Source organism: Mastomys coucha, unplaced genomic scaffold (genome assembly GCF_008632895.1).
Source record: "Mastomys coucha isolate ucsf_1 unplaced genomic scaffold, UCSF_Mcou_1 pScaffold22, whole genome shotgun sequence".
Taxonomy (NCBI): domain Eukaryota; kingdom Metazoa; phylum Chordata; class Mammalia; order Rodentia; family Muridae; genus Mastomys; species Mastomys coucha.
The window spans coordinates 1418623-1440524 of NW_022196905.1; the positions used below are offsets into that span (position 1 = coordinate 1418623).

The following is a 21902-nucleotide window of genomic DNA, read 5'->3' on the forward strand; positions in this document are numbered from 1 at the left end:
CAAGTCCGCACCACCACTTTGCTCAACTCTCCAGGGCTAGGATGACAAGTCCGCACCACCACTTTGCTTGCTTTTAATGTAGGCTCTGAGAATAGAACTGAGGTCCCCTGCTTGCAGATTTCCTCCATCTGTTCTTACAGTGATATATTGGGTTCAATCCCATTTCTTGACCGCTTTGTTGAATGTTGCAATAAGCAGGATGTGTAAACGTCATGTTTGAGCCTCTGCGTTATTTCCCAGACATGGAATTTCTGTACCATGTGGTGGCTCTGGGTTAGAGTTTTGAAGAACTTCGTATTATTTTCATGTCCTGAGATCATTTACCTGTCTCCACTGGTTTAAACAAGTTCCGGGGTCCTGCACATCCTTTACTGGAGCTTTTATAAGATATTTTATATAAGGGTATAAAGGGAGGCTGGGGTGTAGACCAGTGCTTTCCTGACATGCCCAAAGCCATAAGCTGGACCCTCAGTATCACAAACTGGAAGTGACTGCTCATGCCAGTAATCTTACCACTTGGAGTTGAGAACAGGAGGATCAGAACTTCTGGGTCATCCTCAACTACACAATGAGCTTTAAGCTAGCCTTTGCTACTTGAGACCCTGTCAGTAATAGAAAGGTAATGTTATGGTTTCGAATCATGTTTTTGTGAGTAGATGGTAATTTAAGAGGCAATTTCCCTCGGGACTTCCTAAGAACAATGCAGGCAAGGTCAGGTCAGTCTAGAGAATTGATCAAAGGGGTCTTTGAACAGTAGGGTCTGTTAGGGACCTGTGTTCTCAGCTCTGCTCAGCATGCGGAGATGGAAACGGACAGTGTAGTAGTCTAGGTCTCAATTCTTTGAGCTAGTTCAAGTTCAGCAGAAAGGGACACAAAGATTATCAGTCCTCTGTTATTTAGTTGGTTGCTTCTCTGCTGGTGTTGGATTCTGGAAGGTAGATGGGAGAGAGGATTATGAAGAGCTTTCTAGAATTTCAGGTCCTGGGCCTACCTTGCTGATGGATTTCTGTGAGAAATGCCTGCCCCTTCCTTTGTCCTCAGCTTCCTGTACTTCCCAGACTGTGCTGGGCATGTGAAAGCGACAACAGGAACCGGAAGGCCTGCTTCCCAACCTTCAGTATGCCAGTAACTTAGTTTGTATCTTCATGTAAAAGCTTGTATCTCACCTCATTTTTATAATCTGTAGATGACATGTTTAGCTTAGATTGTGGGCTTTGAAAAGGAACCTCTGACATCTTAAGAGTTCTGTCATCTAAATGTGAAGGCCTGAGGTGTGGACCAGCGTGTGATCCAAAGTAGAACAGGCTCTGCATTTACCTTGTGGGGCTAGCTCCACCACAGAACCATTGATTGCCCTATCCCCATTGAGACTTCTCAAAGAGCTACATGGTTCTGGGTAACTGCTTACTTACTGGAGTAGGAAATAATGTGGAGAATGTTATTTAACGCGTCTTAATACTAATGTGACGTAAGTGTTCTAAAACAGCTTAAGATACAGTCCCAGAGACCAGAGATTTTTCTTTTTCAGATCTTTTGGTATTAGGAGAAGTATTGGGCAGGCTAAGAGTCCAGCTCAGGATTACACAGCCAGTGTCAAAAAGCTGAGAATAGAGTTCACATTTTACTTTCCTTGGATCTTATAAGTGGTGCAATTCCATTATTTCAACTAAGTAGACAAGACTGGTACACAAGAGGAGATAAATAATAATCTAAGACTGTGACAAGTGCCAGAGAGGTGGCTGGTGCTTCTAGTGTAGGCTTTCTGAGAAGGAAGAAGCTGTTAGCATAGCTGCTGTAATCTGGGAAGCCTTCCTGGAGGAGGGGCAGCTGTAGGTTATACATCTATGGATTATAGTTTTGAGCTGTTATTTAAGGAAGGATCATTACATTATAGACTGAGAGGAGAAGGAATCCCAGGATCAGATCTGGAAAGCTCGAGGCAGGCTGGAGGAAGGCAGGCTGTGTCTGCTGCTCTGCTGTGTCATCCCGGAATCCTGAGTCGGGAAGGATACCGTGACCATCTACTTGTTTAAGGAAGCCACTCTCTCCCTACTCATTTACTTGAGAACCTATCCTCTTTCAAACTGGAAATTATGTTGCTTAAAGTAAGAGAAAATAAAGAGGATTATAGTATTTTCTAGAAGTGGTCTCAGAGGTACCTGATAGTATTTAAACATAGAGCCTGGCTCCCACCACACAAGCAGCTGGTGGGCCTTGGTGCTCCTGAGTGACAGAGCCATCCTTGAATTATTTAGAGCCTGGACGCAGTGAGTGTCTGCATATCAAGGTCCTGTGGGAGGAGGCTGTGCTATCTCACTGAGAAATCATCAGACGCTCAGGTGCAGGAAGAAATGACTGCATCCTAAAGACATTGCACATGCTAACATGCCAGGGCTACATACGTTCCCTGTCCCTGCAATTGGGTCTGTTTTCAAAGAGCAAGAGATAGTACCTCCTACTTCTTGTTAATAAACAGAAACTCAAATTCTCATGTTAGTGTGACACGTTGACAGAGACTTGGTTAGAAAAGACATTAAAATCGCATAGAAACAGAGTAGTTGTGTCAGGAAGGCATGCACACACACTCTGCTTAGCTCTTTCCCAGCAGAAAGGCCCAATCTGGGTGTAGATCCACTTGAAGTGGTGCCTCCTGTAGCTCTCGCTGTCTCTGCTGCGGACCCATCACTGCTTGCTGGTGTTTGCATCTCCCACACTTCTACCCTTGGAAGAGTGTGCCTGTCAACAGAGGAGAAAGTGTTGGTGCGGTGGTGAGGTGGGCAGGGCTGGTAGAATGGATGGGTTAGCTCTGGCTGTTAGGAGACAAAGCCTGGCTCCATGGTAAGGCCCCTGTCACACTCCCCTCTTTCCAGGTGCCTGTTTAATGCGGTTTCTTCATCTTTTCTCTTCATAGTCCCTAGAAGAGATAAAAGTGGAACCTGAGGGCAAGGTCAGAATATTAACTTTTACGAAGAACAGATTTGCATCCTGCCTTTCCCGTTTGCTTTCCTCGAGCTATGCTACCCAGGAACAGTGTGTTCTCCTGTCCCATGAATCCCTCCTAAAACGGAAGCCCCGGAGCTCTGCATACCAGTGTGCATCGGCCTTTCCCCCTCTGTTTTGGAGGTCAAAAGCACAACCAAAACTCAGGGCAACAGCAGGCCTGGCCTGTCTTACATTCCTCAGACAGTCTCCCTTTGCAGAGTACCTGGAGGGGAGGGGCCCAGGTCCCAAGCCAACTGGCAATATATTCACTAGCTTAGCAACACCTATTTGCCAAAGGCAGGGCCTCTGGACTGGGGTGTTCTCTTGCCTATATAAGGAAGACTTGCCTGAGTAGATGACAGATGACATGGATAAGTTTGGCTAGGGTAGAAGGCTCAGTAACCAGCAGTCCTTACCCAGGACCTTGGCTGCTTCTTAATAGTGTAACCTAACTGGTTTGCTTAGTGGCATTAATGTCAGATGCTGTGTATTCAGTTCTGAAAGGATCACGTGAACCAGACAGACAGACAAATGGGATGAACTAGGTTTGTTCTGCTCTGGTATTTTAGGGTCTGCTGTATGACTAGATGATTTTGCTTCTGTATGTGTATGAAGCAGGTGGGAGGAATATGAGCGAGTGAGAATGCTTACTCCTCTAAGCAGTAGAGCTAGCAATCGCTACGGGTCATGAAGTATAGATATGGCATCCTGGCCCCCGAGAAACATGGCCCTCTTGTAACTTGCTTCATAGTCTGTATGATGGTGTTCATGCTTTATGAGTTACGGTTTTGTAACTCAAAGATTTTAACTAGTGTGTGTTTGAGCACACATATTGGAGTCAGAGGACAACTTCAAGGCGTTGGTTGTCTCTTTCGCAAACGTGGGTCCCTGATACTGAATGCAAGTCTTTAAGCTTGGAAACAGGCTCTCACTGTTACCTGCTGAGCCATCTTGCCTGTCCCTGAAGGAAGATTTTTGAGTGTGGGTTTCCTAATGGGGGAGTTAAGCAGAGGTGGGGACTGAACTGTGTGGGGACTGAACTGTGTGACTGCTTAATGGAGTAAGTCGGCCAGGAGGGGTAAGGTATCAAGAACCTGGACAAGGCAGAAAGGTATGTACAGCAGTCCTAGTGTATAGATGCAGCAGGGGAGGGGGGAATTTCAGTAATAATGTTCCTGTGTATTGAAAAGAAGTGCTCCAAGGAATTGTCTGTGATTATCTGTCACAGGGATTTGACAGCAATGAGGAGTGGAAAGCAGCTAGGAGTAGTGCCTCACACCTGAAATCCTAGCACTCAGGAGGCTGAAGCAGGTGGATCACTAAATTCCAGGTCAGCCTAGGCTACAGTACAGCCCTGCCTTTAAGAAAGAAGAAAGGAAGAAAGGGAAGGACTGAAAGGCAAATCTGCACAGAGCAGTGCCACCAATCTCTCAGCAACTGTTTGTGTGAAGTCTCTTCCCATTGCTTCCCAGCTCTGGGCTTGCTTTTCTACATCCTGGTGTGAGATGTGTACAAATGCATTTTCAACATCCTTTCCTGGACATCTTCAGTCTTGTGAATGTTTGGGTTTTCTGGAAATGAGCATCCAAAGCTTACCCTTTTCATGCTTGCTATAATGCAAGAAAGTCATTCATCTCCCCAAACCAAGGCAGCATAATGGCCCTGAGGACAGAGGCTTAAGCTCCCCTGCAACCCCACCCCCCATGTATTCTCATTCACAGTCCACATGCTAAATCCTGTAGAATCCTATTAGAGTGCAGATACACTGTGTATGAAAAGAGGAACAAAACCAAATAAAACTCAACAAACCATTCACACCAGAGCTCCCAAAGTAGCAAGTTTTGTGTGAACTAGTAAAGAATGTGTCTAGTTCAGACCTAAAGGATGATATTGGAGGTTTGATGTAGAACTGCATGAATTTTAAGCTTACCTTGATAGAGTCTTCTGGCTTTTCTAAAAAGCTTTAAAATCATTGCTTAGCAGACTAAATAGACTCTAAGAATACTGGGGAAATGAAGCTCTGGAGAGCATACTGGACTTGGTCAGTTTGGGGATGAACCAGATGGTTCTGCTACTCACCAGCTCTACAGCCGTGGGTAAGGAAAGCACATGCCTTGTATGAAAACTTGAGACAGCATCATAGGGCTAGTCACTTGAGAAAATTTATGTGAAACTTATTTTCAGTTTTTGAGACAAGGATCTCACTATGTCAACTTGGCTGATCTGGAACTCTGTGTAGACCAGGATGGCCCCAGCCTCTCAGAAATCCACTTGCCTCCATTTCCTTAGTGCTATATTAAAGGCAAGTATCACACCGTAGCCAATGAGAACTTACTGTATTCTGTATGTATGATGGTGACTTTATTACCATCTTCATTGCTTTTTTATTGTTATGAAGAAACACCATGACCAAGGAAACATAGAGAAGAAAGAGTGTGTTGGAGCTTACAGTTCTAGAGGGTGAATCCATAACCATCATGGTGGGAGGGAACGCGGCAGCAGGTAGGCAGGCAGGGCACTGGAACAGTAGCTGGAGCTCACATCTGATCCACAAGCACAAGGCATAGAGATAGATGTAACTAGAGTGGCTTGGGTTTTTGAAAGCCTGCCTCTAGTGTCATACTCCTTCCAGCAAGCCACACCTCATAATCCTTCCCAAGCAGTTCTACCAGCTGAGGACCAAGCATTCAAATCTATGAGCCTATTGAGGCTGTTCTCATTTAAACCACCACAATAACCATTCACATACAATGGTAGGTGAAGACTGGTAATTGAGAGTAAAGTTATAACAAATGAAACCCAAGCTTGGGGCATTCATATCACAGATGAATTATTTTAGGATATATGGAAATTTTTACAACTATAGATTCCAACCTGTTTGGTTTATGGACAAGGACCACAAGGCCCTGAGAAAGTCAGAAGCCAATACACAAAATTACGAAGTTTCTTGATGGCACTTGGATATTAGGATGAATCTATGCACCAAATGTTCTGTCCTTCTACCGTGCCCTGTTGCTTCTAATTGCTTCTGTCTACAGTTCACTCCAGGAATCTGGTTGTATCTTTTATCACAGGTGCAGCTTGTATTGGCTTCAGTTGTTTTGTTCCTGTAGCTCATGGCATGGCAAGGCCAGCCATGTCTGTCTGTATTTCATCCTGGAATCTGACTGCAGTGAGAAGGCAGGCACAACTATTTATCAGAGTTAGCCTCCTACCAGGGTGAGCAATGGCAGTTTTTAGATGAGAAAAAAAATGGGATAAATTAAAATTGCACAATCTGTTACTACAGAAAGCTGGTTAAACACGCTGAAAACTCTCTTTTAACACTCTCATGGACATGCACATTTTCCTGCAACTGGTTAGGGTCTTGGAGATTCTAATTCTAAGTTAACTATAAGTAAGACTGAGGGTGAGACTCTGGGGCCTTTTGTTTTATTCAGACCACCTTCATCCTTTCCCTGACCAAGGGTGTGCCTCCTCTTGGCTAAGGCTGATGGCTCAACCTTGAGCTATTCATTCACCTTTCCCTTCCTACCTGTGCCAACTCAGACTAGCTGAAACGTGAGCATAGACATCAGGCTTGACTGGGCCCTACTCAGAATCTCTTCTCCTGGCTCCATTCACATGTCTCCATCACCCCTTCTCTGTTCATCCGGGTAACCTAGCTTCTGCTGGTTTGGACCCGTTGCTCTAATCCACCCCTGGCATACTGGCTTCCTTACATCCCTTTTGCAGCATTTGATGCTGTCCGTCTCTATTCCTCCTTGGGTATGTCCCTTCTTTATTGCATTTTCATTCCCTGGTTGTTTTTCTCTTCAGTTTTGGCTGTCTTGTGGGTAAGTTCTAGTACCCCTTAGCTATACCTACAGTCATCTGTTTTCTTTCCCAAGGCCCTATCTTCCCCAGATCCCTGCTTAGCTTCTTGCCTTATTCCTCCCTTCCTAGATGTTACTCCACTAAATCCACTCTTGCCCTCGTGCTCCAGAGTCAGTCTTCAGCTTTGACGTCTACTTCATTCCTGACCACTATGGATGTGTCACCTGGTGTTGCAGGTGACAAGAGAGTTGGCCTGTCAGAAGAGGATGCTCATCATTCCTTTATCATACCCCCCAGCCAGCTCTAACGCCAATCTTCCTTGACTATCCTTTGAATGTCTCGTATTTGATTAGTAACGGGTTCTGCAGGTGAATTCTTACATCAGTCCATTCCTTTCTAGTCCTATTGCCACACCCTAATGGGCCCTTTGACCTGGACAGTCGCAGTAATCGCTCAGGTGTCTTGCTGCCTTCAGTGTCTCCTATCTGCCAGGTTATTCACTGCTAAAGCCCAGAGCAGTCTCTTTTCTTCTCCTCTGACTCTTAATTTTCCAAGCCCATGCTTGATTCTAGCTTGTTTTCATGCTCTTCTCCCACAATGGCAGTTCCTTTGTGATGCAGCTAGCCAGTCCCATTGCCTGTTCTGTTCCTTTGGCAGTTAGGTGAGGAAGCTTCATCTTCTCTCTAGCATGCTGGCTGTCTGTGTTTCAGGAGCCAGTCCAGATGTCAGCGTTTCCTAGGGTTCTCCCCACTGACCCTTCCTCGCTAGGTGTGGCCTCCTTGTTCTCTGAAATCTTTGTGTTTTCTGAGTATTTGACTGTTTGCCTGTAATTTGTCCTATAACCTTTGTCTAGGAACTCTGTAGTTTTCTTCCAATCCTCTAAAACAGCGTGTGTGCAGTAAATACCGTCCAAACTGGCTGTACTCTACTTTTCCCCAGCTACTGAGTTAGATCTTCAGCTCTGAGTGGACCTTCAGAGTTGTCTCTCATTTTTTCTTTGGCCCCCATGCCACCAAATGGATGACTCTGTGGGTTTAAACCCTTCTTCAGCCTCAGTGATTTCACTCTATGGTTTTTCAGTCTATGCTTTTAAGGTTTGAGTGTGGCTACACTAGTTCTTATCTTTCCATTACACTGTATGGAATCTGACTAATTAGAAAGCTTGTTTAATATATATTCCCATACTAACGAGAGCTGAAAAGGATGATAACTGAATGGCGTAAAAATTAAAAAACAAAACAAAACCAAAAACATTGTTGGATGGTAGATCACTTTGCAATCTTATTTTGTGTGCTATATAGCTGGACACTCAGAGATGGACTCACCACATCATTGGCATATTTAACAGTGAAGTAGGGTCTGTTAAAAAGATCCCCTTTTGAAATAATGTCCCATTATACTTTGTAGTCTTATTGTGATGGGAGACAGAGTATAAGGAGAGGTGAGCTTGGAACACTATGAGTACTTTCACATCTAACTTTAGTGGTTTTGTAGAGATAGGTATTATTTCTCAGTATTAACAGCCAAGGTTGAGAGTCAAGGCTTTCTTATTAAGACCGTGTAATGAGGAAGCTTGCTTGGCTGTCTCCAAAATTAGGTTTTGAGAATCCTAATGTGTGTCTTCTAAGACCTAGTATTTCATGGTCTCACTAGCTTCAGTTACCATTGGCCGAGACAGGAGGGCTTTAGAATATATTCTACATATTCTATGTCTTGGATGTAAAAATGTCTTTTGGTTGGGTCTGACTTGGGAGCCAAAAATTGACAATGTAGACATTAGAAACACAGCTGTGTGGCAAACAGGAGCTGAGATTGTTGAGGGATGAACAGCTAACAGTCTTTGCCGTTGTCCCTGGCCCTGGCCTGGAGTCCTTTGGGAAGGAGATTTTTAATTAGAACCTTGCAGTATAGAGCTGGTGATCTGGAATTTGTAATGTACAGACCAGGTTAGCCTCACTGATTATTCTTCCTGTCTCCACAGACCTGAGTATTACCACGCTGAAATTACCTTCTCTAGTGATGGTTGCAGGGTTCCAAGCTGGAAGTGCCAAGTTTATTACAGACCTGCCAGTTGTAATGAGGGGAAAAGTAGGAAGAGGATAGGACTAGGGTCAATTATTTCCCACGGATATATTTTGGTCATTGTCATTTTCTATAGAGGATTTCTTTTTGGTAGAAGTAGGTGAGAGTAGCAATTGGAGAGAACCAAAACTTGAGAGGCATCAATAAACAAATCAAAGTAAGTTTTGAAGGTGATTGCTGTTCTCTCCCGCAGGAATGTAAAGCTCTCAAGACCAGGGATCCTGGGGTAGTGTTTACCTGTGTACCTTCCTCCCACAATGTCTTGCACCACGGTACTCTGATAAATCTTCCTTTCGTGGATTTACTAACTGCATCACCTCAGAAAAGCAGTAATGGCAGAAAGTCTGCTGAGAAGGTTCTTCAGAGGGCCTCGTTGTGGTTTCGTTTCTGTGGGCTGTACCCTGCAGGTTGCCTAGATTGACTTTGTTTGACTTAAGGTGGCGCCGGGTTGGGCTGTGCTTGCAGTTGGCGCCCGCGCAGTGGCTTGCCTGCGCCTCAGGTTCAAGGCGGCTTGGTCTGCGGGGCTCAGACCCGCCTCTGGTCCCTGCACCCCTTTCCGAGTGATAGTAATCGTAATCGGAGACTTTTCTGTTAGGCGGGGCCGCTCAACTGAACGTTGTAATTCCAGCAGCTTTGTGGGGCCTGACCGCGCGCGGGTCAGGGTCTGCAAGGTTGGCCTGTGTGCGCCCTTCCGCTCGGTTCGGCCTGCGTTTCCTCCACAATGCTGTTATGCTAATCAGGTGACATCACCGCGCTGCTCACCGCAGCTCCCGATTAAATTACAAACCGGCAGCGGGCGGGCCGGCCGGCGGGCGGGAGGTGTGCGCTGCTCTGCGAGCAGGAGCGCAGCGTGCTTAGGGTTGGCCATATTTAAAATATTTTCCAGTAGAATCCTGCCTCCTCCCTCCTTTCCCTCCTTCCCTCCTCCCTCCCGGGTAATTTATTTCTAGCTTCCAGGCAAGGGCCACACAAGGAAGGAAATCCACAGGGGATTAGATGCCGGGGTGGTAACTCCACCAGGCTAAGGTGGACTCTGTAGCCAACTTCCTATCAGATCACCCTGCACCTATTTCCGACCGACAGGAATGCTACTGGCTTGAGGTCCAGCCCTTTCGCCTGGGCGGGAGCGGAGCCGCGCGGAAGCTGCTTGGAGTTGGATGGGGGTAGGAGGGGGCTGAAGCGGGATTCCTACGGTGCAGCCGGCCTGGGCCTTAGGTCGGGCATAATGGAATTGCAGAGGACATCCAGCATTTCAGGGCCACTGTCGCCGGCCTACACCGGGCAGGTGCCTTACAACTACAACCAACTGGAAGGGAGATTCAAACAGCTCCAAGGTAAGTCCCCTGCCAAGGGCCAGGCCTGTTTACGGGTATTCCGACAGAATCCTGGTACTTTTTGAAGCTTTATTTTTTGCCATACGGTACACAACCCTGGTGAAGATAGCAGCCACTCGGCCCCAGGTTGACTGTGAGCACCTAATTAAGGCATTAAAGGAGGCAGTTGCTCACACTACTCCAGGCTCTAGATTAGCCACCATTTGTACCTTTTGGTTCTAGGCTCTAGTTGTCAGGTATCCTACTTCCTGTTGTGTACACACATACACACACACACACACACACACACACACACAGAAGCACACACCATTAGGGATGTTAGGAGGTTAATGTTAATAGATCCATTCGTATGCTTTTAGTTTCAGTCCGCCTCCTTAACTCCCAGCCCCCAGCCTCTTACCTCTGGGAGCACTTAAAGGTGTAAAGTACACTGCTCCAGACCCAGTCCAATAGAACAATAGCAAAGGGGAGGAGGAAGTGGTCTTTCTGTTCCTAAGTCCTTGGTAAATTAGTTTTAGTTACTAAGCCTAATTTTAACTCTTGATGTATTGTGTTGGAGGGCCATTTTCCCATTAATTTGGTGGGCTGTGTAATTTATAATAAAAGCCACTTGTCATTCCAGGGCTATGGGTAGGATTAGTTGGATCGCTTAAGGGGCATTTTCTAGAGTCTGTGCCAGGCTCCAAGATTTCATGCATCCAGTACTTTGCTGCACATGTTTTTCTGGAGAGCAGGTTCTGGAGCAGTAGTGCGCCCTTTCTGCTTGTAGCCCTGGGCTGTCTCTGACCAGTCAGCAGGCCTTGGTCAGGGACTCAGCCGAAATGTGAGTAAAAAAATAAAGGTCTGTAGCTGAAACTAGAGCTTGCACCTATAGAATGTGGTAATAGGTAGGAGTAGCTCTAGTACTGTAAAGGGTATCTCCAAAGACTGTGCGTCTCTTGTTTTAACTGCGGCGACCTCAATGAGGAGGTTTGGAAGGAATCGCCTTGGTCCTAGTATGTTTTTCTTCTTCGGGGAGGGGTGACACCTTTCATTCATTGATTTGCTTTTCCTTGTAAAGTATTTTGACAACATTGACTTGTTTTGGAAAGTGAGGCAGAACAGGATGTGATTTTTAAACATTTGCTAGATGTTGCTGCATTCTTTCAGCAGCCGGCTAAGAGGTGGGTCATTAGCCCTAGGAGATCAACTGAGTCTTTAGTGGCATCTCTGAGTCATTGAAGGTGGAATTTGCTTTCTTGAAAACTTAGGTGAGTGAGCCTGCAAGTAGCGCAATAGAGAAGAGACCATGTTCTCCGTCTTTGAGGAGCCCTACACTTCTAGAGTCAGAAGAACTCAGAATGCCCCCTTCCCCCTTGGCCTGGGCTCTCTGAAGAGAAGCACTTACAGGATTCAGTCAGAAAACTCATCAGTTTCTGTTTCTAGCCTGTCCATGCTGTGTAGTTTCAGTAAAAACCATCACACAGTAGAAAGTATAAAAAGTATGTGTGTGGAATGCAGTCAGACCCACCCATAACAAAAGGCTGTTACTCTAAAAGGGTTAAGTGTAGTTGTAAACTGCTCACTGGCAGGGTGGAGCATAGCACAGGAAGTGTCTTAACTGTCCTCTTTGGACAAGGAAATGTTTTTTAAAAAAATCACTTGAATGCCCTCTATTTTAGTCCACTTGCTTTTTCCTCAAGGAAATCTCATTAAAAAATGGTGGGGATTAAGTTGGGTAGTAAATATACCAAATTTTTAGAAGTAAACTTGGTCACTTGTTGTAGCTCCAGATAATGTTCTTATTTTTAAATACTGTGGTTTTGAGTTGCATAAGTTTACTGTTGGTATTTCTGTAGCAGAAAACCACCTGTGTTGAGGAACTGAGAAAGGGTAAATTAACTTTCAAATAGGGTGGATCATACTAGGGTCACTAACTTCCGACAGTGTCCTAGTTAGAAGGAAAACTGATTGAGGTTTATAAACAGTATGAGAGTTTTTATAAAAACCTTTCTCAGCTCCTGACCCCTAGTGTGGTGTTCTGATACTTGTAATTCCTGTAATTGTTATTTTTGATAAGATAAATTCTATGTGCTGATATAATTTTATGCATGCTTCTTAGTTCTGTTGATTTTTTTAATGCCCCCATATAAATTTATATACTTGGTATATATGTCTGGGAAGGGCTTTCACTTCATGGAAGCATGTTACTATATTTTTTGCTGGATGCAGTTGATTGGGGTTTGCTTTTCTAGCAGCTGAGCGAAGTCTGATATCAAGAGGAACCTGGTCTGTTTAGATAACATAGTGTGTAGAGATTTATGGGCCAGTGAGTAAATGGGGGTGGGGGGAATCTCATTGGCTTAAGGAACTGAGAGATACTGGTTTGTTTGTTTTAATCACTCCTACATTCATGGCATAAGAGCGGTCAGGGTCTCTGCACTCTGACCTTCGCCAACTAGTACATAGCTTTCTTTTTCCACCTGTCAAATTTCTATAGGTCAGCCACTGTCTTATAAAGGTGGATTCATTTTCTGTTGTTGCTTTTTTTTTTCTTTAAGATAAGGGAAGAAAGTTGAAACAACTGAATTCATCTTCCTGCTTAGAAAACTAGTTACGGGAGTTCACGATACCTTCCCTGTAGTTTGACATCTGCCTGCTTAGTCCTGTGGGAGAGTCCTCTGCCTTGTTAGTCTCCCACTGTGTTCTCTTATGCTTATTGTATATAAAAAATTACACACTCTTGAGCTTGGCATTCAGGACTTTTGCAAATGGTCCTATACTGTGTGGCCTTCCTCTTCCAACTCTTTCACTGCAGTCACACCTGTAGACAGGTAGTCCTCATCTCTAGCCTGGCCCCTTTCACTTTCCTTCCTTTCAGCCCAGAGCCCTGATTGGCTGTACCAGTGAGAGATAGCAAAGCAGAATCTAGAGGAAAAGCATCAAAATAGGTTTGTTTGTTTGTTTGTTTGTTTAATCGTAGCAGCTTACTTTATGGTTAGCACTTTTCTGGAGAAGCTCTTGCTGCAGCTTCTGGCTGGATGAGTTTGCTCTAGAATAGTGAATTTCAGGCCAAAGGAGTTCATTTCCATGCTTAATACATGCTGAGGTGCTTTCTAATTGTGTGTGTGTGTGTGTGTGTGTGTGTGTTCCCTTGGAAGAGAGAAGAAAGCATCATATGCCCTAGAGGTTACAGATTGTTGTCCCCACCCAGTGTGATAGCTGGGAACTGTACTCCAGTATTCTGAAAGAGTAGCAAGCACTGAAACCATTAAGCTGCCTTTTCAGCCTCTTAACTATAAAAATTAATAATTTATTTACTTATACTGTATATGTATGTGGCATGTATGGAGGTTAGAGAACAGCTCTGTGGAGTTGGATACCTCCTTCAAACTTTCTATGGGTCCTGAGCATTGAACTAAGTTCACCAGTCTTGCTCAGTAAGTTCTTTTACAGATTGAGCTATCTTACCAGCCCTTAATTCCCTGTCTCCCTTTTCTACTACTGAACCACCATTTTTGAGACAGGGACTCATATAATCTAAGTTTGTCTCAAACTCACTATGTAATTGAGTCTGGTCTTAAATTCCTCGTTCTTTTCAAAATGTTGGGATTTTAGGTGCCTACCACCATGCTTGGCTATTTTAATTTCTTAGCTCTTGGAGAAAGAATAGTGCTGATTTTATACCCATGATTCAAAAAGAACACTTATATCTTTGTCTTTTCAAAACAAGTTTTCTCTGCATAGCCCTGCCTATTCTGTAACTTTCTCTAGACCAGGCTAGCCTTGAACTCACAGAGATCCACCTGCCTCTACCTCCTGAGTGCTGGGATTAAAGGCAAGGGCCACTACCACTCTGGCACAGAAAAACATTTATTCTTAAGTTTTTAGTAAACTTTTGGTTTGTTGTGTGACTTACCTCATTTCTTTAGCCTTAGAGAAAGAAAATGTCTAAGTCTACGTCTTGCTGGGAAGACAGTCCATGCTTCAGGTCTTAAAGACAAATGAATTTATTTTGTGAATGAGTGTTTTACCTGCATGTATGTCTGCACAGTGTATTGTGCCTTGTGTCCTCAGACTTCAGTAGAGGGTGTCAGATCCCCTGGGACTGTGTACTTGGAGATGGCTGTGAGCTGTGTGGGATCAGTTAGGAACTGAACCTGGGTCCTCTACAAGAGCAGCAAGTGCTCTTGACCACTGACCCAGCTTTCTAGACCAATATATCTATTTTTATCTTTTTTCTTGTATGTGTGTAAGTGCATGTGGCTCACGTGTATGGAATGCCTATGGAAGCCAGAGAGACAGTGTTGGAGCCTCTGGAACAAAACTTAGTTATTAAGAGCCATGGGAGTGCTGGGACCCAAACCCTAATCCTCTACTAAAGCTACAGGCCACCTCCAGCAGTAAATGGCCTCCTCCTCCTCTTACTCCTCCTCCTCTTCATCCTCTTCCTCCTCTTCCTCCTCTTCCTCCTCCTCCTCTTCCTCCTTTTTTGGTAGGAAGGTTAGGGGTAGGATTATATATGAGAACATTTGAGGGATTTTATGAAATGTGCTGTATTGTTTTGTTTTTGTTATGTTCCTCAGACAACTTTGTGGGCAAATCATCAAATCAAATAAAACCTTTCACCACTTTCATCTCAGGATTAAATCCTAATAACTTTGTGACTCAACCCTGTTTTTGAATGATATGCTAATTATAATTATTTTCATAGCACTTAACCTTAATGTATATCATCTGGCTTAATAGATTTTTCTTAAAGTACTCAGCATGAGAGATAGTATTTAGTAAATTCCAAATAAATGTGCACTTCCTTAGTACCAGTAATCCTGTGTGGCAGATAGTCACTTGCTTTTTATAAAGACACATGTAATTATCTTTAGATCAGTCATATTGACTGATCTAAATTCAGGATTTTTCTAAATCCAAATTTGACAACTCTCCTGTAGTACCTACTATCAATGTATGGGCAAAGCGTGGGCAGTTAGTATGTGCAGAGAGCTGCTCAGATTTCAGTTCAGGCAGCCAAAGGAACACAGACTTCTTCAGTCCTTAAATGCAGTGTTTAAGAAGACTCCGAGCAGGACCCCTACAGGTCAGTTATGCAGCCAAGCAAGGCAGTCGGTATCTTCAGAGGGAAAGGTCAGCAAGGAGAGGAGGCTTCTGCTTTCTGACACGTCTCATGCCTAGGAAGGTCCGAGTGTTGCAGTGGCTTCCTAAAGAGCCCTGCCTCCTTCTGAAAATCAGACCATAGGGAGGAAACTGTTCTGCAGAGTCTTAGGAGTTTTTCATCATTCTCAGCCTCTTCTTGGTTTCTTCGATTGGGAATTGCTTCATGAGCCAGGAATTATTTAGAAGTTTAGCTCAGTCTTTCCCAGGGAGATGAAAGTCAAAACCTCCATTTGGTTTCCCTCCCCTAAAATGTAAACTGATAGTGAGTACTTGACCATTCTGCTGTGGCTTTCACACATGGCTCTTTGTTGTAGCTTTAGTGTTTAAATGTTTGTTTCTCTTCTATTTCCTCCATCTAGGAGCCTAAAGATCAGGCCAGGTCCCGTCATACCTGCCCATCTCATGCAGAGAAGCCACTGAGTATTTGTTAGGAGCATGGGCTATGTTACTTGAAGAGGTTTTTAAATTGAAACTATCACGATGAGGACTCTTAAGCCAATAGTACCAACACATCTTGGGAACGTGCTAGAAACAGAAACTCCCTTCTTAAGTTATCTTAAGTGAGTCTGGAACTCTGGTGTGTCCCAACAACAGGTATTTTTAACTAGCTTGCCAGGTAGTCTCTGTGTATTCCTCGAGTTGCTTCCATGTAAGGACAGGCATAAAAGTCTGGTTTCTTACTGAGAAGTGAAAACTTGGAGGGTTATTTATTTAGAATAAAGTTGTATAATAAAGAAAAAGGCATTTAGCCAGCCAGGAGTGGGCTCTATCCTGCTATAATTAAGCCACATAACAATTGTGAGCCTGTGCCATATGGGGTCAGTTACCTCTGTTCTTCCATTGAGATAACAGGGGTGGGTGGCTGGGGAACAGGATGTATAAGCCCTGAGAATGGTTCAGCTCGGCACTTTACCTCTATATGCCTAATAAATAACCTATTAGATTTAACCTCAAGACAAAAATTTCTGCCGCTTGAAAATGTGGTGGGTGGAGCCTGACTACACCCTGCACTGATTTATCTGAGAATCTGGCCTTCGATCCCTCTCAAAGTAACTTCCAGGGTTTACTTTACTAGGGTGGTGTTGGCCAGCAAATGCCACACTCTTTCAAGTTTCCTTTAAAGAAAGCTCCAATGTACACAGGGCTGTAAGAATCCCGTGTTGTTCTGACGTCAGGGGTTGTTTAGATTTGAACTGTGTGGTGGGAACTGGTGTGGTCAACAACAGCTCCACATACAGTTAAGGGCATCTCCCAGCCTTGAGGCTGCTGCGCTGGAACTCTACTTGTGTAGAATAGCAGCCCAGACAGTTGGAAAGCCAGCAGTTTTCAGATTCTGATCCTTTCCTCTCACCTCCCTGACAACTTTATAATTAAGGTCCAGCTATGAAAACATAAAAATTAAAAAATGGTGAAAATCACAGATAAGGGCATGTTTCTAACGCTGCATGATTAGTTTAATTAAAGATTTGACAGCATTAAGCCATTTAATGAGTACACAGAACTTGCCACCTGAAAGCTTTGTAGTTTGGCCAGTATGGCATACTTTAAATAAAAGCAAGAAGGACCCTAATTTTTTAAAAAAAGGTGAAGTAAAACTAACTGTAAAACAAAACACTCATTTCTTGTTATTAGCACAAATTTATTGCGCTTTTCTCTGAGCTTTGGTCTTCTGGTTGGAAAATGTGTTAGTCAGCATAGCCTGAGCTGAACAACAAATGAAAGTAAGTGAGGCAGCTTCCCGAATGGCTAAATCCTAGAGTGCAGAGTGAGAGGGGACAGTCAGAGACTGGATGGGGGAGGGGTGGGGGGTGCTGAGCCAGGTCAGCTTCTTGCATGGCTAAATCCTAGAGTGCAGAGAGGGGACAGACAGAGACAAGATGGGGGGGGTGCTGAGCCAGGTTTAACTTTAAAGGTATTTATTGGCTCCTGAACAGGATCCTCGTTTTGAAAGATATGGAAAAGAGGATGCAGGAAGCTAGTCCTCAGTGCATTTGCTGGGGTGCTAGACTTACTCCAATGCATGAGGAACCTTGGAGAACCTTCTTGTTGGACGTGGTCTGTAGGTGATTTAAGATTTGCTAGAAATGCTGTCATTCAGGTCCACTCCCTACCTGCTGGGTCAGAACCCTATTTTAACAAGTTATTTAGGAGGGTTTTAAGCAACTTCAAGCTTAAGAAACAGTCTTGGAAATGGTCCCTTCCCCTTGGTCCTCCAAAGAACAGAGGAAGAGACAGCCCTGTAAAGGTTATGATCTCTGAGGTTTGAAGTTTGTGCTTTTACATATAGTTCATGTTATGCATACATTTTTTGATTTGTTTGTTTTGCAATATTGTTTAATTATAAAAGTAGTCTGACCAAATGTATAATAGTTAAAAGTTTAATATTTTTTAGATTAAAATCTTTTTTTTAAAAGATTTATTTATTGTTATATGTAAGTACACTATAGCTATCTTCAGACATACCAGAAGAGGCCTTCAGATCTCATTATGGATGGTTGTGAGCCACCATGTGGTTGCTGGGATTTGAACTCAGGACCTTCGGAAGAGTAGTCAGTGCTCTTTCCCGCTGAGCCATCTCACCAGCCCCGATTAAAGGACTCTTGAAACTAGTGTATGCATTTAATTAATTAATTAATTTATTAATTTATTGGATGGATCTCACTATGTAGTGGTGGCTGACTTGGTAGAACTCCCCTTGTAGGCCAGGCTGGCCTTAAACTCACAGAAATCTGCTCACTCTGTCTGCTAAGTGTTGGGATTAAAGACAGGCTTGACCATACCTGGTCAAATTAGAGGATTAATAAAAAATGACTGGCTAGTTCTTAGCATCATGTGGCTGGGATTTCTTTTTTTTTAAGTTTTAAATTCTGCAGTTAAAGAAATAGATGAGATTTTTAAAAATTCCATCTTCCTTACCCACTTGGTGTTAGAGGAGAATTACACAATTGCTCTTGGAACTGGAGACATTGTTCCAGCAGCAGTCAGGAGCACTTGTCACTCTTGTGATGACCTTAGTTCAGTTCTCAGCACCCACATGGTGACCTGGGAGATATGATACCGCCTTCTGAATTCCTCAGGTACCAGGCATGTATCTGGGGTGTGTGTGTATGTGTGTGTGTGTGTGTGTGTGTGTGTAAAACATTCATACACATAATATAAAAGATAAGTTTTTTAAAAAATTATAAATTCTTCCAATGTCCAATGAGAAGAATTTAATGACTTTTAAATACTGTTGAACTACTTTTAAAAGACTTATCTTTATGTGTATAAATGTTTTGCCTGCATTTTTTTTATTTTTCGACCACAGATTTTGTCTTCTAGGAGAAAGAAGGCTGGAGGAGATAAGTGAGCCTTAGTTTTGACTGATCCATCTGCAGACTCTCCCTAGTGGGAGGGGAGTCACTGAGTGACTCTGGTGAATGGTTTTCTTGACATTTTTTTTAATGTGTGTGTGTGTGTATGCATGCATATGTAGATTATAGGACAACTTGTAGGAATAAGCTATTTTCCTCTACTGTATCAGGGATATTGAGGCTTATGGCAGGTGCCTTCACCTGCAGAGCCATCTGGCCAGCCCTGTTGATGGTTTTTCAAAAGCAGGATTGGGGGTGACTAAAAGACAGAATTAAATTTCTAGCTGCTCCTTTTTGTTACCCTAGCATGTTTAATATATAATACTATCAGTATTACTATATTCTCAGAAGAAATGAAAATGAAAGCACAGTTACATGAAGTTTGACAGTGTGCAAATTTAACTTTCCAGTACTCTTCATACCACATATGCATTATAATCAAATAAATTCAGTGTGTCTTTTTATGTTTTACTTCACATTATATCTTAAGCTTTTCACAGTTATTTCTGTGAATCCTGGCGTACATTTCCAGCTTGTCTTTGTGAACCTGAGAACTGCACTTACAGTCTCCTAGTGTTTCCCTAAGTAGGATAGGGATAATACGCATACTGTGTTCATGTAAGAATCAGATGAGCTTCTGTGTGGAAACCCATGGTTATATGGTCCTTGAGGTAAGTGCTCTGGGTAACTAACCCACAGCAGCTGTGATCATTTCAGCTGGTAGCTAAGTGATCAAGGAGGCTTGGTAGACAGTGCCTCAACTTCTAGCCCTACCCAGCTCCTCCCCCACCGCCACCCCTACAGCGCTCCCCACTTCTGGGTGTGGTTTCCTTCAGTGTGTTAGGAGAGTGTTTAACTTGCCTGGAAATGCACTCAACTGAAACATGCACTTTTTTATTTAGAAAGAACATAAAGCTAATGAGCCTCTTGGGCCAGGTGAGTTTTGATGTATATTCAAGGTCACCATGGTGATTACTCTCAAATTCATGAAAAACTCCTAGAGCAGCTATTGCCAGAGCTAGAGAGCATCCAGCCCCATCTCTCAGAACCACCTTTGTTAGAGGTGTCCCGAGGAATGCTGCCTGACTTCCACAGGGCTGTTAGCCTGTGTCCCCTAACCAGTTTGCAGTAGGTACAAGATTTTTATGCAGCAGTACAATAATCTCAGCATCCTGGAGACATTCTGTCTTTATCTGGCTTGTATTTACAAAAGCCCTGTGAAGTGTCTGGCTTTATTGTCCCTTTCTAATGTGAAATGATGCAAGTGGAGAGTTAATTTGAGGAGCACTAAGGCACACTATTCATGAAGAATGTGAGGAAACCTTAAAGAGTCTCAAGGCTCTGTTGTTGTCTGATGGAAAGTGCACAGACTGTGCCTTATTTGAGGTCATTTATAGTAGAGTTTTGTAGCTAGATGCCATTCGAACAAAAACCAGTTTCAAGGGCATTATGTGTATTTAACTTGAAGTCCTGTACAAACTGTAGATATTATTTTGGAAGCATTGGTATGATGCACCTAAGATCCTAGAAGACCAAACAATCTCTTAAAAGATATGTGGCATTGTCATTTTTAAAATTAATTTTCTTTTTTCAGGAAAAGAAGCATGAAGGCAGTGGTTCTCAACCTTCCTAATGCTGTGACCCTTTAATATAGTTCCTCATGTTGTAGTGACTCCTCCAACCATAAAATTATTTTGTTGCTACATTCTAACTAATTTTGCTACTATAATGAACCGTAATGTAAATATCTGATATGCAAGATATCTGATAGGACTCGCCATCCCTTCTAAGAGGTTATAACCCACAAGTTGAGAACCACTGCTTTAAGGTGACTTTATTTTTATTTGTACCTCTTTTAATTCTTAGTTTATTGAACTGGTGAGTTCCACTGAGTCACTGTAAGACATTAGCTTCTGTGTGTGATACCTGAGATGTGAATTTAACTATGTTTCTAGTCCTTGAACCTAGTACTTTCATTTGTATTGAGGGAGACATTTATCATGGTAGTAGAGAAGAGGTTATGTATTATCTGCACAGAACTGCTGAATTCCCACCTGTGTGCTGGTAGCCAGGGGAACCATGGAAGGAGTGTCAAACCTGGTCTTAGTGGTGGGGACAACTGCCCAGGACTTTTATCTCTTCAGAAGCTGGAGGAGGCTAGAAAGCAAATGCATTATGGGTTCACCACAGCTAACTTTCAATCCTGGTTCCATTGGTAACTTCTTTTATCCTAATTTCCTCATCTGGAAAGAATAGCCCTTAGGCTGCTTATGGAGATTGAGTTGAATATATTGTAACCTCGCCTTGGTCTACCAGAGCACTGAACATTCCACATGCAGGGACTCTCCCTTAGTTCTGAGGATATTGGATATTGTTTAGGTAAAGATTTGTGAACTCCCTGGAGAAACAGTGGGGCTGGGGCGGGGGGTGGCTATTCTTGTTAAAGGGCACTAGAAACCTACTTATTTGATTACCCTTGGCACGTGTTTCATGAATCTTGGGGCTGTCTTAGAGTTTCTGTTGCTGTGATACAACACCGTAACCAAAAGCATCTTGATGGAGGGACAGTGTTTATTTCAGCTTATGGTACATGAAGGAAAAAGGGACAGGAACGCAGAAGCAGGAACTGAAATAGAAAGCCATGGAGTGGGTGCAGCTTAATTGGCTTGCTTCCCCGTGGCTTGCTCATTCTCCTTTCTTACAGAGCCCGGGACCATCAGTCATGAACAGGCATCACTGGCTTGCCCACAAGGCTAGTCCGGTACAGACATTTTCTCAGTTGAGGTTCTCTCTTCCTGAATTAAGCTAGCTAGCTTGCATCAAGTAGACATAAAGCTAGCAAGCACAGCGGGATGGTGGAGTAAGGAAAACAGTAACACACAGAAAGTTCCTGGTTGCCTTCCTTCCCCTGAGAAGACAGGCAGTGCCAACAAACCCAGAACTGTTGAATGAAAGAATGAATCTGCAATCAAAGTACAGCTTTAGGAAGGTCTGGGCTAAGCTTATTTGCCTTTTTAATTTGATATGATCCCAGTGATCACTGCCCTTAACTCTCTGTTTAGGTTTTGCTTGTGAACTGCAAGGTGCTGTGGAATTTTAATTTTAAGAGTAAAGAAGATCCCAGCACTTGGGAGGCAGAGGCAGGTGGATTTCTGAGTTCGAGGCCAGCCTGGTCTACAGAGTG

At 43.5% G+C, this 21902-nt stretch overlaps 1 protein-coding gene and 1 long non-coding RNA gene across 10 annotated transcripts in view; one reads left to right on the plus strand and one right to left on the minus strand.

The window, feature by feature from the left end:
- Sptbn1 (spectrin beta, non-erythrocytic 1) overlaps positions 1 to 21902 on the plus strand; it is a 169598-nt gene that overhangs the window by 61696 nt on the left and 86000 nt on the right. Inside the window, exons 1-2 of one of the 5 annotated variants that reach the window (XM_031337783.1) lie at positions 9531 to 9620; positions 9964 to 10214. The exons of 2 other annotated variants lie outside the window; for them this stretch is intronic. In XM_031337783.1, coding sequence (XP_031193643.1) covers positions 9610 to 9620; positions 9964 to 10214 — 262 coding nt within the window. In that variant the 5' untranslated portion in view covers positions 9531 to 9609. Of the gene's footprint in view, positions 1 to 9530; positions 9621 to 9652; positions 10215 to 21902 lie in introns of those variants that run through there. 2 more of the 5 variants (XM_031337779.1, XM_031337782.1) reach the window with 2 other exon arrangements.
- Positions 7 to 9576, minus strand: LOC116068370. Of its 5 annotated transcripts, none has more exons than XR_004109564.1 (3): positions 5432 to 9575; positions 2586 to 2914; positions 7 to 928 (listed from the first exon to the last, which is right to left on the minus strand). It is a non-coding gene; the product is annotated as an uncharacterized LOC116068370 (long non-coding RNA). The 5 variants fall into 5 exon arrangements; XR_004109563.1 differs by having other exon boundaries at positions 1888 to 2914; positions 5432 to 9482; XR_004109565.1 differs by lacking the exon at positions 7 to 928 and adding an exon at positions 1613 to 1994 and having other exon boundaries at positions 5432 to 9576.